The sequence below is a fragment of the Macrobrachium nipponense genome, chromosome 36, assembly GCF_015104395.2.
Source record: "Macrobrachium nipponense isolate FS-2020 chromosome 36, ASM1510439v2, whole genome shotgun sequence".
Lineage (NCBI taxonomy): Eukaryota > Metazoa > Arthropoda > Malacostraca > Decapoda > Palaemonidae > Macrobrachium > Macrobrachium nipponense.
Genome location: NC_087220.1, coordinates 46912831 through 46930930, shown reverse-complemented (window position 1 = coordinate 46930930; position 18100 = coordinate 46912831). Strand labels below are relative to the sequence as shown.

Sequence of the window (18100 nt, the reverse complement as noted above, 5' to 3'; positions counted from 1 at the left end):
AGCTGCCGCTAGTACCTTCCTATTGTAAAAGGACCTCAGGTTTGTATAGTTAGGAAAAATGCAATTTTAGACAAATTGTCATTTTAGCCTCGGGTTGAGGAAATTTCTAGTAATCATGAATGAACATGCCTTCCGTTTACTTAGAAAATTTCAACAAGATATCTCTTATACTTGTTCGGTGCTGGGTACCGCACGGTAACAGATCTCTGTACGAATCTACCGCGGCATAGCACTATAATAATGCTCTCCTGCTTATGCAAAGTGCAGCCTTATTTAGGGAAGGAAGCAGGCTGAGTGAGGGAATGGATGAGTTTGCTGGGGACCAGTTTCCCTCGTCTGGAGAAGCTTGTTTTTCCCTGAATAAACAGCAATTCGACCTCTACAATTTTTCCTCACGAAGAAATTGGAATAACATCAAAGATCTTGTAATAATTCTAATTTTCTCTCAACGGCTTGAGGATCACCTCGGGTGATAGCGAGAGGGTGCCAGACATCCGAACAGAGGAACAGATGTTCTGGTAGGCATTGTCTGAAAGAATTGGAAGCCAAATTGGTCGGCTCTCCAGTTCCTCGAAGGGTGAGTTTGGATCGAGTGGCCCAAATCATCTCGGATAATTTCTCAGCTCTTTCATAGCTCAAGAACAGAGAATTGTTATGGGCTTGGCACGGAACGTAACGGTCCTCAAGAGGTTCGTTAAACTAGTGCACGTCCGTGCGGGTCTTCTCGATCGAAGGCAACAACTACTGACGTCTGAGTAATCCTCACTTAGAAGTATTTTCGAAAGTGAGGAGAGACTGAGGGCGTCCTTTCGTTAAGTTTTTCGTAATTTTGAAGACGAAGGAGCTTCCTCTTAAGTTGTTCCCTTATTCATGATCCTAGAGGATTAGCTTTAGTCGCCACATGTTGGCCTCTAAGAGGTTGGATTCACAGAGGTCAGGTAATTCAGAGAATTGTCCAAAGACCCTTCCCGAGAGAATCGGTGTAATCTAACTTCGCACTTAGTGAAGTATCTAATATCTCTCCTCTCTGAGTCTGAAGGCGTTCAAGACTATCGAGAAGCGATAAGATCTCTAATTAATGGCAGTCTCTTGGCCAAGGCAAAGCAGTGCTGCCTATTTTCAGTGTTCAATCGGAGCGGGCCGTTTCTGGATAGTGAAGGGAAATGACTGTTCCTCCAACTCGACCTCTGTGAATTTCTTAATGGTTCTATCTTTCCGTATGAAGTACGAGATAAGATAGAAGTCCTAACTATTGTAGAATATGCAAATATGTTGTTGACGGCCTCTAGGCTCAGAGATTCGGTTCTGACACAACAAAGCTTCACGATCTTTGAGGTCTGGGGAGATCTTGAAATTCTCTGGATCGCAGGTTCCGGCATGGAACTTAGACGTAGTCTGAGTTTCTGATGCAAAAGCATTTCGAACCTATCCTTTCTGCGAACTTAATACACGTGACCAGAAAGGCTAACATTCTAACCGCTCTAGCCACGGCAAAGAGGGTTAGTGAGCTTTTAGCTATCATCAGAGGTTTTAGCTTTAAAGGACATAATGCGGTCTGTCCTCTAAGCCTTCCGTTCTTGATAAGAACGAAAACCTGTCTAACCCTTGACCCGAAGGTTTGGAGACCAAGGGTATGGCACAAATTATTGGGCAAAGGCATTAGAGAGTCCTGTGCCCTGTCGGGTCTCTCTCAAGTTTTATCTTAATAAACTATAGTAAGTCGAGGTCAACGGACAATCTGCGGTGTTCCGTAAAAGACCAGACTGGTTCATGTCCAAGAACACCCTGGCATTATAGTCAAGGAGTTCTTTTAAGAAGTCTCATTCATTATGTTTGCATAAAGATTTGAGATTTTTTCTTAATATCGAATGCTCAAGAGGTGAGGGCGCGGCCTCGGAAGCATTTCAACAGAGCATGACACTCAGTAACATCCTGAGTCCACGCTTTAGCGAAGCAACTCTGTGTTCGCTTCACACTCCCGACGGGATGTGAAGACGACATTTGAGATCTGTAAGTCGCTAGGACCATACATATCCGTAGATATATTATTGGGGGCAGCAAGCAACACGAATCCTATCCTATAGAAAAGGGATAGGTGTGCTTTTAACTTTGAAGGGTTGGTCGCTTGAGGCGCGTTCCTTTTCTTTAGCCTAGAAGTTATGGAACTAACTTTAATAGGTTAGGTCAGGTGGTGGTTTTAGCTTCGTTGCCCTCAGAAGTATGGTCATATGGTCTAGTCACATTGTGGTCACGCCCCTGTTGACAGATCATCTAGAGCGCACCAGCATTACAGGTCTCTACCTCGCTGGCAACTCTAGTAACGCAGAAGCAGACTTTAGTGACAGTAATCACGAAGTCGGCTATGCTAACAGGTGAGGAACCAAGATGTATATCATCAACTTAATTTAGTTTCCCAAAAATCCTATTCTGTCTCTTCCCACCATCCGAAGGTGGGATTCAGCTATATATATATCTGTCAGGTAAGTTTCATGAACAAAATGTTATTGTTATAATACAATTAAGTTTGTTCATACTTACCTGGCAGATATATATAATTAAAGTGCCCACCCACCTCCCCTCAGGAGACAGTGGCACTGATAAAATATGAATAGAAAATGGGAATAGTTCCTGATATCCGCCTCCCAGCGGCGGGAATGGGTACCACCACCTGGCCGCCCACTGCGTGTGCCGCGAATTTTGAAATTCTGTCGGACTTCGGAGAATACAGCTATATATATCTGCCAGGTAAGTATGAACAAACTTAATTGTATTATAACAATAACATGTTTTCATTACCTCCGACCAGGATTTTGATTCTCCATTGCCGCTTAAGTATCCTAATTATCTTTTGAATGATTGACTTGGATGTGTGGCTAGGCATACGCTATCGTAATTTAATTAACCTTTGTTTAACTTGTCTGAATCTAGTTCGGCTAGTTTCAGACTGTGTTGTCTGCACAAGTAAGGTGAGGCTACCGAAAGTGTCGGTAAATCCTCATTTGGTATGCACGGGGGTTGAGAAAGTTTTTTCTTTATTGAAAAATTCGATGTAAGACGTGTGAGAGTTTGACTGATTCCGAAGGGAAGACAGATGATTCGTATGTACGCAAATTAGAGCGGGATTGAATCACGGGGTCTTCCTCAAGAAACTGCATTAGTAAACAGAAGTCAGGGTAATGAACCTACTAACCTTTCTGTAGACTTTGTTTTGCCTAACCCTGTAGTTTGGCCTACGAGCCATTAGGCTATGTCTACGAAAGAATGCCCTTTTCTGTTATTGTGGATTCCATTCGTAATTTGGAATCTAAAGTGCTCGCTCTTCAATCAGTGCTGTGAAGTGTAGTGCCCCCAGTGTTGTGGAGGGGGCATCAGATCGGCCCTATAATGCCTCTAGGCCTGGACCTCTGTCGAACTTCCAAGCCCAGGAAGACGGACATGTCGAAAGCCGCAGGAGGGTTACGGGGAACCCCCACCGATCTGGCGTCCCTTCGGCAGAACCTGTAGACGAACCCCAGGCTGCCAAAAAATAGTGCACGAGAACAGATCATGAAAGATTGCTTCTCGTCCTCCGAGACGTCCTCCCCGCACAGGGGTTGGAGCTCTGGGAAGGACTCGCGCCCTCTAAAAAGAAGCTTTAGAGAAGAGGACGCTTCACGTCCTCTCTCTCGTCGAGAGGGAGCGTCAGATCGGCCCTATAATACCTCTAGGCCTGGACCTCTGTCGGACTCCCAGGACCAGGGAGAGGGCATGTCGAAAGCCGAAGGAGGTTTATGGGGTCTCCACATTGATCTGGCGTCCCTTTAGCAGAACCTGTATGAGCCACAGGCTGCAAAAGAGTGTGTTCGTGCACGTTCCCTCCATGAAGGATTTTCGTCTTAGAGGCGTCCTCCCCGAACGGTAGTTGGAGCATGAGAGGACGCTCGCGTCCTCTGAAGAGAACAAAGACGTTAGATGTCGCACAGACGGCCATCGTCAGTAGTTTCTTAGAGGAGCACGCAGAGCGTCTTTGCGCTCCTTCTGCTTTACGGGCTTCGCCTTTGTAGGCGTCCTCCCTGAACGGTAGTTGGAGCATGAGAAGATGCTCATGTCCTCTGAAAAGAACAAAGACGTTAGATGTCGCACAAGTGGCCATCGTCAGTAGTTTCTTAGAGGAGTACGCAGAGCCTCTTTGCGCTCCTTCTGCTTTACGCTTCGTCTTTATACGTGTCTTTATTTACGTGACTACTCTCCGCCGCAAAAAAGATCAAAGACGCAAGATGTCGCACGGGAGGCCTGTGTCTTTGATCTCAGGGAAGAGGACGCTTCACGTCCTTTCTCTTTTGCTGCTTTACGGTCGTCACCTGAGAGTTTTGCTGCATGGACGCCTCAAAAGAGAACCAGGATGTCATCAGACGATGACGTCTTTGAACCCCCCTGTCGCTCCAAGAATAGAGCTGTGAAGGGACAGGTGAGAAGGAATAGGGCTTTCTCTTGCTCCTCTCCTTCTCATAGTATCAGCTTTTCACCTGAAAAGGAACATTCTAGAAAAGAGGGTCATCCGGTTGATGCAACATCGACTTGCTTCGTTGCTGACTGGGAGACAGGCAGAACCGCGTCCTAGAAGAAAAGATGATATATTGCCATTAAGAGATCTAAGCGGTCTCCCGCAACTGCGGATCGCTCTTCTCTTTCACCGGTTGCTACGCCTTCTAGATTAGTGCGTCTCACCTGCCGTTATGTAAAAAACATGAGAAACTTCCTCCTTAAGATTCTTATATCGAGAGGAAGAAAGCTCTCCCTACTATTGCAAAGGGGTTTCCCCCCTCTCTTATTATAGGGTCTCTCTTTATCCGTAAACTGACGTTATTTTTGTTGCAAACCAAGGTGTGTTGCAAGCTGAGATACTCGACGCTCCTAGTTCGACCCTGAGGGAGCGTGGTGTTTACAAGCGTGACGTTTCTATAGATGCTAAGCTGGACGCTTATTTAGACACCAAGCGTGGCGCTCAGCTGGATGTCAAGCGTGGCGCTCGGCTGGACGCTGAGCGTGACGCTCGGCTGGACGCTGAGCGTGACGCTCGGATGGACGTTGAGTGTCACGCTCGAATGGACGTTTTGTGGACATTCATCAGGATCACAATGTGATATTTGTCTGCAAGCTCGTCGACAATCTGACTTTCGTAGAGACTCCCATCGAGAGAGTGCAAGAAATTAGTACCTCTATATCGGAATTTTTAGTGACTAATATTCAGAAAGCACCTATTACGTCACAACAGCAATCTTCATCAAGGATTGAATCGAAAGGACTTATATCACCGTCTTCGGGAGTCCCCTCTGCTGCTCAGATAGAAGAAGGACGACTTAGTAGGATGTCAGAAGAAACTGACGAGGACCACCTTCTACGTCAGCTTCGTCTGATTATCAGGTATTGGTTCTTTTGCTTCGAGCTTCAGTTGGAGACGAATTCCAACCTGTGGCTCCTCGCTATCCTCCTTCTCAGTTTTCGTTATCGAAAACCGACAAGATTCCTGGTTTGTTCATAAAACTTGCCCGGCGGATGTATGTATAGCTGTGTTTCTCTGAAATACAGCTATATATATATATTTATCTGCCGGGTAAGTATGAACAAACTTTATTGTATCTTAACAATATCATAATTGTTAAAATGAAGAAGTCTCTTTCAACGAAAATAGCTTTTAAAAAAAGGTTCAAGATTGGATGGAGTCGAGAAAAGCGCAAAGAAAGACTTCTTTTGCCCAGCTCTGTCAAGACTTATGCGGCAAGCAGGCATTGGGTGGGATACAAGTAAACATATCAGTGTAAGAATTCTCGCATCGGAATAAGGTGACTTTTCCAGTCTGGTCGACGCTCCAAGGAGGTCTCTCCTTTCGTCAACATAAGTTGCGCGAACTCCTGATGAAATGGACTACCATCGGAAGAGCTCTCATTCATTAGTCAGAGTCTCTTCCACGAAATAGAATGAAGTTTATGTACAATAACATAAGAAGTTTGAACTGTCATTTTCGGTCCTCGGTTTTCACTTGAGAAGATTCCTCGAATAATTTTAATTCGTTCGTTTGGAAGAACGAATACAGTATATTTTCCCTCTCTCTCTTCCTTGCAGAAGAAAGAATGTAGTAGAGAATTAGCTGTCCAAGTGATTACAATACTTATGTATTTTATCTTTGCGTTATATTACTACTGTATGGATCAAGTCATATACGCACATCGTAATTACATTACTGGAGATGACGGATAGTAACCGAAAGGACTCGTATTCTAAGTGTACTTAATCGGTCCTTCCTGCAAACTTCCAGGAGTTTCCGGTGTAAGGACAACGCTAAAATGTATTGTTACAACAACACCAACTCAGCTTCTGCATCTAGCGTATTCGGTTTCACTTAAATATGCCTGCTTGAGAATTCTCTTCTAATCGATAATAGTAACAGACCTATTCCTTCGTAGAATAGAGTAGCTGGTAACTCAGGCAGAGTAGTGCGAGACGACCATTGATAGCTGCTGTCGTTGTAGATGACGCAGTATATTTAATCGGTACTCCCTGCAACCTTCCAGGAGTTTCCGATTTAGCTTTTGGTTATTTAAGCGTAGTGTTATGACAACACAAAATCAGCTTCTGTATTTAGCGGATTCTGTCTCGCTTAAATATGCCAACTTGAGAGTTTCGTGCTGTTCAAATAATGAAAAATCTATTCCTTCATAATATGGAGTAGCTGGCAACTCAGGCATAATACTGCGAGGAGGTGAACGTCAGAACGTAAGCTGCTGTAACTGTACACCAACTCAGTATCAGCTAGCTTGCTGTTATGCGCAGTCGTTTAAGTCTCTCTCCCGCGGGATTGATTGACGAACCGTATCTCTGCCCTACAATCACGGACTTTGCCTAGGATTGAGGGAGATTCTAACATGCATTGAATAAACATTGCCTTCGTTTGCGAAACAATTTTTAACAGATATCTATTAGACTTTTTGGTGCTGTTTACTGCACTGTAACAGAATTCTGTACGAGTTTACCGCAGCATAGCATTATAATAATGCTCTCCTAATTAGAGAGCAGCCTTCTTAGGGAAGGAAGCATGCTTAAGAGAGGTAATGGATGAATCTGCTGGGGACCATTTCCTCGCTGAAGAAGCTTCTTTTCCCTGAAAGGACTGCAATTCAGACCTCTACAGTTTTGTACTTCTGGAAAACTGAAGTAATATCAAAGATCGAGTAATGATTCTGAACATCTCTCAGTAGTTCAATGATCACCTCAGGTGATAGCGAGATGGTGCCAGGCATCCTGACAGAGGTTCAGAGGTCCTGCCACATAATCTAAAAGAATTGGAAGCAATTTGGTTGACTCTCCAGTTCCTCGAAGAATGAGTTTTGGCCGAGTGGTTCAGATGAACTCTGACATTTCCACAGCTCTCTCACATCTCAGGAAGAGAGAGCCATTGATGGCCACAGGCACGGAACGTGTCGATCCTCCGGAGGTTAGCTGCACGATTGAAGGAAGTCCATGCAAAGCTTCTCTATCGATGGCAGCAACTACTGACGTCTGAGTATTCTTTTCTTAGAAGTATGTCAAAAGTCGTGGGCTACTCTAATAGCCTCACTTCGAGAGGTATCTCTAAACCGTTCGGCTCTGAGTCTGACTGCGTTCAGACTGTCAAGAAAGTGACCAGAATAAGAGGTTTTTCAATACTAATGGCTAGTGTCATTACCAAGATAAAGCAGTTCTGCCTATCTTGCAGTGTACCAATCGAAATGGGCCGTTTCTGGAGATAGGGCAGGAAGAATGGTTTTTTCTCCACCTCGACCTTTGTGAATTACACTACCATCTTCCCTTTCCGTCGGAAGAATGGGATGTACTCGCAGTCTCAACTATTGTAGAATACGAAAGTAGGTTGTTGGCGGCCTTTACGCTCAGATATTTGGATCTGTCAAACAACAAAGCCCTTTACGATCTATGAGGTCTGTGAAAATCTCGAAATTGTAGAATATTTCCTGTGTAACTTTTTGCATGTGACCAAAATTCTAACCACTCTAGATAAGACAAAGAGGGTTAGTGAGGTTTAATACATCATCAGAGGTTTTGGCTTTAGAGGACATAATGCGGTGTGTTCTCTAAGCCTTTTGTTTTTACAAAGAATGAAAACCTGTTTAATCCTTGGCCCAGAAGCTTGGAAATCAAGGGGTGCTATGGATTATTAGGCAAGAAACAGAGAGAGTCCTGTGACCTGTCAGGGCCCTCAAGTTTTATCTAGTTAAAACTAAAGAAAGTGGAGGTCCTTCGGACAATCTGCGGTGTTTCGTAAAAAGACCAGCTTGCCCAGGTCGAAGAACACCCTGGCGTTATTGTGAATGAGTTCTTTTAAAGAAGCTCATTCGTCATGTTTGGACAAAGATTTGAAATCTTTTAACTGAATGTTCACGAGGTGAGGGCGCGGCCTCGGAAGCATTTCAACAGAGCATGGCACTCATATCAATCCTGGAGTGCCACGTTTTAGCGAAAAGCAACTTTGTGTTCATTTCACAATACCTGCGGGATGTGAAGACGACATATAAGATTTGCTGCTCGCTGGGGCCATACGTGTCTACAGACACAATCTTGGGGGCAAGAAGTATCACTCATCCTATCCTATAGAAAATAGTTAGGAAGAGTTGTTAATTATGTTTATTGGGTCGCCCGCTAGTGGCGGTCTTCTCAATCCTTAAGCCTTAGTTAGATATCCTTAACTTTGGCTAGGTTGGTCAGGTGGTGATATATATTACTTCTTAGCCCTCATGGTATGGTCAATATGGTCTAGTCACATTATGGTCATGCTCCCGTTGACAGATCATCTAGAACTCGCCAGCTACATAGGTCACTACCTTGCTGGAGACTCTAGTAAAGCAGTAGCAGACTTGGGTGACAATAATCACGAAGTCAGCTATGCTAACAGGTAAGGAACCAAGATGTCAATCATCTGCACGCAATGTGTTTCCTAAAATCCTTTTCTGTCCCTCCCCACCTCCAAAGGTGGGATTCAGCTATATATATATCTGCTGGGTAAGTTTCTTGAACAAAATGATATTGTTAAGATACAATAAAGTTTGTTCATACTTACCTGGCAGATATATATATAGCTGTATTTCTCCGAAGTCCGACAGAAATTTCAAAACTCCCGGCACACGCAGTGGTCGGCCAGGTGGTTAGTACCCATTCCCGCCGCTGGGAGGCGGGAGTCAGGAACCATTCCCATTTTCTATCCAGATTTTCTATTCCCACTGTCTCCTGAGGGGAGGTGGGTGGGTACTTTGATTATATATATCTGCCAGGTAAGTATGAACAAACTTTATTGTATCTTAACAATATCATTTCTGATGTGAGGAAAGACTCATTACATATACGATATGTTCCTTTCACAGATCGAAAGTATTGTGATATTGATGTGACTGTCATTGGGACCCGTGCACCTTATAACCCAGACAAACATTCTTTAGTAGTTTTGGAATATTTTGCAAGGTAAGTCCAGACTTATTTAAATTTTGTCTTCAGCACTACAGTTTGCATTAAAACCTGTGTCATGTTTGAAATAATTTATTTTGTTTAGGGATATTTATCATGCAGTTTGTGAATTTTACTAGTTATGCATTATATAAGTTAGCACAGTAACAAGAAGTCATTTGGGATGCCTCTCTCTTCTTCCCTCCTGTCATCCTTCCACTACTTGATCTGAATAAGGTTAAACAGAATGAGATTGGATGTGGGGTTGTGGGAGCATGTCCTTATGGATTGAATGCTTTTGTTCTTTTCAGGATGGGATTCCATGTTATAGGCAAACAAAACATAGATGAAGATTTTTAAGAAACCATGTACAATTATGTATCTTAAACTTTTTTACAGGTTCCACAGAGAATATACTGACTATGTGCTTCCAGAGTGGACCATAACAGTTTTCAAGCTCAACAATTTTGAAGCTTATCAAAGAAAAGTTGGCACTTGATTTTAATTCTTTGACTTAGGAGGATTTTGTCTTCATTATTGATTAATTCATTAGAATTATTGATGTGAAAGAAGTTCTTGAAAATATTTTTAGAATTTTGTATTTTGTAGCTTTTGTTTTTTAATTTGTAGAAAACCCCTCTTCATCTTGTGTCAAGGTGAATTTATATTTTGATTTTTATTATAGGTACATTGTATAGAATACATACACACGAAATATTTATGTAATGGGGGTTCCTGCTATATGTAATTTGATGGTAATATGAAGACATCCTACAGGATATTGCAGAATTGTTACAAAATTTGATTGCCTTGGAAAGGAATAAGGAAAATACAAATCTGGTCTACCAAGTCAACCATTTGATGTGATGTAGGATTGTGGTTCATGTATATAGACAGTTTTTGTATTGTTATCGACAAAATATTCTAATGTATTTAGAAAAGAAAGCATTAAGTTAGTAATTTGGTAGTAAGATGTTCCAGAGCTGAGTATGTTAGAGTTTGAAGGTAGACTTAATTATTATTATGCAGTTTAACAAAACACCATTGTGTCATGTAATCTGGACTCATATGGCTGGTTTGAAGGATTTGTTCATAAGTGTAAGGTAAAAATGGAGGAAGGTTGAAGAAGTTGGGAATGTAGATGAGTATTGACTGAACAGAAGTTAGGAAAAGTAAAGAGATATAAAAAAAAAACATTTTTGCAAGGGGGCCAAAAATTACTGAAAAAAACATTTAGGTGTGGCTAAAATGCATTGCATAAGCTTTTTGAGTTGCAAACCCCCTCCCCCACCTATATCTTCTTTAATTATGTATAGAGTAATGTTTGTGAAATTATGAAATTATAAATTATGAGAATATTGGAAATTAAAATATTGCCTCTTGACCAAGTTTATGTTCAACATCATAAATATTTTTTAAAGTAGAAAAAGCACTGGGACACAAGAGTAATAGTTCATAAATGTCCATGTTCCATCTAGCAATTTCTCTTTAACCTTAAACTTTGAAAGTTTTCAGTATTCTTTGTTTATAGTTTTCAAAAGTTAGTCATTATACTAAATATAAATAAACTTAAAGTTTAAAATAAAGCTTCGCCATGATGTATCTAGAATTTTTTCTTTCTATAACTAACCAAACAACCCTGCACAAGTGAATAACCATTCTTGGCCGTCAGTCTCTTACCTTCTGTGAGATTGTTCTACATATTACCCAGTATTTTAAGTACTGTTTAATGTGATTTACTTTATATGAATATCCCTCAAACCAGTCCTATAGAATATAAATACAGTACGTATATAAATTCAATGATCTGGTAGTACTTAGTTACAAATATTCCTGAAATAAGTATGTAACCTACACCGATTATGTGATGTGAATAGCAGGGAACTATAAGATGCAAGCAAAAAATACACCAACTTCGGATGCGAGTGAGCTCTTCTGGCTTACTTGACTAGGGAAAGTATTTTAATGATTTCATACAGGAATGAAATGTTATTAATTACCTGTCATTTAGTGGAATCAGGTAAAATAGTAGATAGCTGTTTATGTACAGAGGAAATCCTTCTCTATTGTAATGGAGTGAATTATAACATAAGGCATTTATTGCCTATGGATTGGTGATATAGAGATAAGCAAGAATGTTGGAAAGGAAGTATGTTTGTTATGTTCTGGCTCTTTTTCTGTGTATGCGGGCTTCTTTTACTGTACTATTCCCGTCATATACCAGACACTGGTTATTCATAGCAATTAGTTGAACAAGAAATAAATGCCAATTTTTATAATTGTGTGTGTGTGTGTGTGTAAAGGTTGTTCATACATTTTTGTGTTGGAGCTGCTGTTACCGTGTTTTACTGTAAACCTTCGCATCAGATCATGTTGGTTATGCAAGTTGATATAATTTTTTCCTATTCCATTAAATTCGGTATAGGTTATGAGTGTAATTAATCACTATAATTATAAGCGTAATTCATAACTATAATTTCAAAAAGGATTTCCGTTATCTCTTCATGGAACTGTAACTTTATAAGTATGTTTCCCCTCTATCCTTTTTGCTCTCTGCTCGAGTTGTAAATACTATTAACCAATTTACTTTGTTAAACTTGCGTCAAAATAGCAATTTTACTTGTATAAAAAGCAGTAAAATTCATGTGGGTAAAGCATAAGAAACCAAACATTAACGAATATTTTTTTATTTGAATATATCTGATACATTTGATATATCTCATACATTTGATAAAAACCACAAATAACTACACGTTTACTCAACTGAAAATTTGATGTTAACCACGAAAAATGTATAAATAATGACTATTATCAGAAATAGGATTTGATATTACTTGTGCATCATGTGTAGATACATTATGAAAAATATGTTATGTTTTGTTTATAATAATTTGTGCTGAAGAATAAGCATAAATGAGACAATTAGTAATATATTAACCAAAATAGATTTATATACTATACATATATATTTGTACAACACTTGGATAAAAACTTTGATGGGACGGAAACTTCTATGGGCTGAGGCCTCAGTGAACGCTTTGTAAACATTTTTTGAAAGCTGTTGAAGTAACTGCATCCTCCTCTCCTAAGCCCATATACTAACACTTTGATAGACTATACCTAAACTTTATGAGTACGACTAGCTTCTTGAGCTGGTTTTGTTACTAAAATGTACATATTCTTGAACTAACTTTTGACTAAAATTTACATACTGAGAACCTGACTAGAATCAACATCTTGAATCTCAATGTTGACTAGAATACATAACTGAAATGAATTTTTTACTAGACAAGACCTTTTGAGTGAAGTTAGGGATAGTATACACAATATGGATTACTGTTTAGAACTAAATTATTAGCAGTTAAGTGTCTAGAAAAAAATCTTTCTATTTGGTGTTCTGTCAAAGCATCCTTCATTATATATTGAAAAAGGATTGACATCCACCTCTGTAGAAGTGCTTTAAAAGTGAACTAATTTTAACAAAATTCTGCCCTTTTTCAATAATTAAACAATTAATTGTTACAAAATTATACAAATAAAATTAATATTTAAATAAGCATACTGCTTGCTGTAATAAATGACAACAATTGTGTGAGGATTTTCTGTGATGTGTTTTAAGATGTGAGGTCAGGCTTTGACATGAAAAATAATGAAATCCTAGGGCCTCCAAACTCTTATATATTACAAAAAAGATGAACCTATCACAAGAGAATGCATTCTACAGCTCTTCCATGTCTGATCTAGGCCTGCTGAATGCATCTGGATCCTAGGAGAAAAAAAAAAGAAGAAAAATAATAATCATTCCATACTGAAAGTAATGTAATTGCTTCATTAATGAGAAATGCCACTGTCAGAAACTTTTCTGGATTAATATATTTCTGATAGGGTATTTATCCAAACATTCCTGTGACTTTCTTTACTGAATTATTATATAATACTCTAGCACTTCAGTACTGTATGAATACTATACTAAAAGACTTTTCAAACAAACCTGTTACTCATATATTGCCCAGTTTCTATGGACATGGAAATGCAATCTCATCAGTTTCGTATTAGTATTCAAGTTCCAGAAAACTCTTACTGGGCATGCTCGGCCCTGCTTGCTGACACAGTCTACATTTCATCTTCACATTTTTGTAGAGGAAAATAGGAAGCAGAAAAAAGTGACTACTATTGACAACTTGGGAGAAAGCATCAAATACCAGTGCACTAATGAAAGCTCAAATATCACAAACACTGAACATAAAAATAAATGCTGATAAAAGGATCAATGAAAATAAGAAAGAAATATGAAAATTACAATCCTGGTAAAACGATGAGGCAGACTACAACAACTGAACACAAAGATGACTTCACGTGAAGAATCAGTGACAGGGTAAGAAGGAAACAAGGATATTAGACTCCGGCAGAAGAAAACCTAACTTGAAGAAACCTGTGACATCGCAATACATCCCAGAATGTCCAGAAACCACTATCATTTGCATGAAGAAGCATATAAGGCCCTCTAATGTCCAAAAGAAGACTCCAAATTACTTCAACAAAAGCTTGATGGCACCCCTAGTAGCACATGTTGCATTGCAACTGGGGAACTGTTTCCTCATGGAGTAGGCCAAGCAACGAACAAGAATACAAAGTAGAACCTGTTGAGAAAAGACAGAAGGCTACCAAAGCAGAGGACCTCTGAATCTGATGTCAGTCAATTTAACATCACCTCCCCTACTTTGTCCTTATTTCAGATTCTGATATATGAAGTTAACTATAGTCAAAGTAATGATGTCCAGTCACATTTGCCATACATGGGTCTCTGCTGACATGGAACAGAGTAATGAACATTGGGAAGAGTATACAGCTGAATTCTCAAACTAAGCACCTTTTCCCCGAATCATCCAACAAAATTTGAGTATGTATATGCCTTTCCTAAGCAATCCTTGCCTCTGCAATTAAACATATAACATGTGGCATGGAGATGATGTCAATGGAGGCCACAAGTTTGCTTCATTTACTTCATGGATGCTTACGAAACCTACGCAAATACCATGACACTATACTAATATCAAAATAAGCACTTATGTTAAATTCTACAAAGCTTAACACAGGCCTTATGGTACATGTAACAAGAACAACTTTAAGCATTGAGACATATGCAATACAATAAACAGCATTCAAGAATACCCAGTAAAGCCAATATAGTTTCAAAACAAATACTATATGCAAACATTAATTATGGTGAAATCAGTTATCAATTCTAAAGTTACAGGAAAAATTTTATCTGGTTGAATAAAATCATTTCATACCAAACTGGCATTTTAAGAATCTACCTTAGGACTATTTTAGAAAACTAAGCATCAAACTCAAAATCTAGGAGAGACTGCCAAGCTACAAATACTCACTAAAACCAGCTTACATCAAGAATGTGAGCTCCCAGCATGAGAGTCAAGGGGCTTACCTAATGGAAGAAGACTTGCCTGTCACCTATTTACTGTTTCACTTGTGTAACTAAGAATTTGACATATGCTTACTCCATCTGGACAATGCAAAGGAATCAGAAATTTTAAAAGGTGATTAGTTTCTAAGAACACAACTAGTAAGAAAACTAATCAATGACTTTTTCTTTCCTACTGACTCAAAGAAGGTATAAAGTAACTAAACTTTCACAAGTGTCACATATACTCACAATAGTTATAAGTTTACCTGATTAAGCTTTTTGAATTCCACAATTTGAGTAAAGATGTATTCTAGTATATGTTTTGCATTTCTGGATGTTGCAGGTATATTTGCCATGACTCCCAAAATCTCCCCACATTCTCTGATGTAGTATTCCAAGTCTTCATCTTTGCATTTGTTTGTCACCTGCAATCACAAAGTCATTAAAATTTATATAGACAAAACCTTCATACTTCTACAAGGTGTGAAATATTGTCATAATCTGAACAATATAAGAGAAATTAATTTCATACAATCTGCTTAATACAATTATAAATACAGTAAAACATTAGACTCGTCATCACCATACAGAAAAGTGAATGGCATGTTCCAAGGGCTGTTTCTTGACTATTAGCTTTTAGCAGTGAGAAAACTACATAAAAGAGCACATTTACTCAAAGAAACAATAACTTGATGGTAACAAATATCTCACCTGAGCTAGCCGAGACTTCTCTGAACTGAAAGCCTCATCAAGATCGAAGAGCTCTAAGGATGGATGAGGCAGCTCACGAAATGAAGGTGGGAAAACCTACAAAAAAGAATTATACTAGTTCCAGCTTACATCAAACAAATTTATGCACTCACTTAAATTTTTTGTGCCGTCCAGTACAAAGGGAGGCTAAAGTAGTTTTGATTGCTTCAAACACACACTCTTTGTGACCTACATAAGCACACAAATAAGTTTGCGAGAAAACATTAGCATGTAATAACTTAAAAAACATTATCAAAATTTGATGTAGCATCCACTTACCGCAGGCTGTAATGGTGGCAAAGGAGTTTCAAACTGAGGTGTGATTAAACGCAATGGTTCGTGCTTTACATTAACCTTGCTGTAAGCATCAATAGATGCAGGAACTAGTTGCATATCGATGGATGTTAACTATCAAAAGATTAAAAAAAAAAAGGGTCATTGAAATAAATAGACAATAGTACATAACAATCAATGATACTTAAGTTGAGAAACTGTGGCAAATTGAACAACTATATTACAAAATTCTCTTTTCATTTGTAAACAGATCAAAGTAAAGATGTTCCCATTATAATGGTTAAGTATAGGTATACTTACATGAGTGTCAAACAACTGGGTGTAATCAGTAGGAACTTCCTCAGACTCTTGCAAGCATGTGCGTAGACCTTCAGCTAAAGACCCGACGTCAGGTGTCATGTTATAATCCGAAATCTGGAAGCAAGCGGAGTCTCCAATAAAACTATTAGATGTTTATCATTCTAATGAAGTTGAAAAGCGAAAGCATGCACCTTCAACTATTTTAATAATGTTCCCTGCTGACCGTAAGTAAACTAAACATCTTCAATTGTTTTTTATTAAATGAGTTTCCCCTTCTGACTGTAAGACAACAAAGTTGTACTAGTGAGGATGGTGAAGATGAGTTTGCTAAAGGTACCTAAACTACTACATACTTGGTCCTAAGGCCTAGTCCTCATATGTTCCTTGAATATTAATCGATTTTAACTCATGTCTCTGAGCTGGATATTTGTAATTTGTATACTAGACAGTGTACACTGTTATGTTATGGTGTTCCTCTTTGCTAATCACTGACTGTCTTAGTAATTCTGTTTTTATACTTTATTTTCCTCCTATTACTTTATTTTCTTGATAATCTTAGACTATTTACTTTGTATTTCACTAGTAACAATTCTGACATTAAAAAAAAAAAAAAGTTTCTCTCATCTCATGTTACAAAAACCTCATGAATAATCAAATTAGGTATACAACTTGACAATGAAGTATAATATATAAACACAAGATTTAAAATTTTGTGCACAAATACTTAAGTGGATAACCAAATCATAATACATATTACCTAGTAAGAATAAGCATACTAAAACAGTATGTAATGGCAAAGGTTGGAACACCTTGCTTTGGCCTAAACAGGTTGTGAACTGAATAGAAGACAAGCGTCCTAGAATAACAACTAAGAAAGGAAACATTCAGAGATATGATGTGGCAAATGAGCAAGACCTTACATTTATTCCTTCTTGACACGAAAATTAACGATAAGAGAAACGAAATATAAATACAAAAGGAAAAATAGAACAAATACTACAACCATGTCAATATCAACTAAACAGGGAGCAAACAAAAAGTTCAGTGATGATTATCATAAGAAAAAAGACAAAACTTTTAAAAATCCTGTCTATTGTAAAGAAAAAATGTTGTAAAAATCCTGGAAAATGTAATAAATAACATGTAGGTTATGTTGGAATGCAAACAGAAGCTAAATTACGATGTCACAAGGAAGGTTACATGACCAAATAAAACCACACTAGCCTTTCCTGGCTGTTAAGGAACCTTGCAGCATAAACTGCAGCTTTGAATCCACAAATACAAAACTGTGGATATGAGCAAAACAAACTCAATATGAAACTGAAAACTAGCAAGATATGAAACAAGAAGCAATGTACAAAACGGGAAAGATTATGAATTTAAATACTTTTACACATAAGATTTACATATGAAATACTCTACAGACTTTTACTAGAAAAAAAATTAATAAGACTCAAAAGAAGACCAGTTGATGCTCTTATGCAGTATATAAAATTACATAGCACAAACTATTTTCAAAGCTTTCCAAAAGTAAAAATGAAAAACCTTGCTTATCAATTTAGCTACTGATCATAATCTCCCTTAAATTAAAGCTTGATTACTTAGCATGGTGCTTCTATTGAGTACAACAACATGTGTGACTCTTTGACAAATGAATGAGCATTACAAAAAGGCCCCAATATATACATTTCTTAAACCTAATGATACTAGTGGTGATACCTCAGGGTCATCTGCATCTATCTGGTTGAGCTTGAAGTCATTGGCTGTCAGGAAATGAAAGATAACATCCTTAATCTTGCTGTTTTCTTCACGGTCAATGTACTGGTCACTAAACATATGGGCTGAACCCAAGACAGCAACTCG

At 38.7% G+C, this 18100-nt stretch overlaps 3 protein-coding genes across 10 annotated transcripts in view; 1 reads left to right on the top strand and 2 right to left on the bottom strand.

The window, feature by feature from the left end:
* The window catches only part of LOC135203598 (uncharacterized), a 25788-nt gene extending 13987 nt beyond the window's left edge, over positions 1 to 11801 (top strand). For both annotated transcript variants that reach the window (XM_064233396.1, XM_064233397.1), the window contains exons 6-7: positions 9390 to 9486; positions 9868 to 11801. In XM_064233396.1, coding sequence (XP_064089466.1) covers positions 9390 to 9486; positions 9868 to 9967 — 197 coding nt within the window. In that variant the 3' untranslated portion in view covers positions 9968 to 11801. The remainder of the gene's footprint in view (positions 1 to 9389; positions 9487 to 9867) is intronic.
* LOC135203319 (uncharacterized) overlaps positions 1 to 18100 on the bottom strand; it is a 319432-nt gene that overhangs the window by 165710 nt on the left and 135622 nt on the right. The window lies entirely within an intron of this gene.
* Positions 12140 to 18100, bottom strand: part of LOC135203597 (intraflagellar transport protein 52 homolog) — a 20893-nt gene continuing 14932 nt past the window's right edge. For 6 of the 7 annotated variants that reach the window (XM_064233394.1, XM_064233393.1, XM_064233391.1 and 3 more), the window contains exons 8-13: positions 17957 to 18100; positions 16238 to 16351; positions 15923 to 16051; positions 15605 to 15700; positions 15160 to 15318; positions 12140 to 13234 (exon numbers count right to left, since the gene is read on the bottom strand). In XM_064233394.1, the coding sequence (XP_064089464.1) occupies positions 13187 to 13234; positions 15160 to 15318; positions 15605 to 15700; positions 15923 to 16051; positions 16238 to 16351; positions 17957 to 18100 (690 nt within the window). In that variant the 3' untranslated portion in view covers positions 12140 to 13186. Of the gene's footprint in view, positions 13235 to 14914; positions 14993 to 15159; positions 15319 to 15604; positions 15701 to 15922; positions 16052 to 16237; positions 16352 to 17956 lie in introns of all 7 variants that reach the window. The other variant, XR_010311969.1, reaches the window with a different exon arrangement.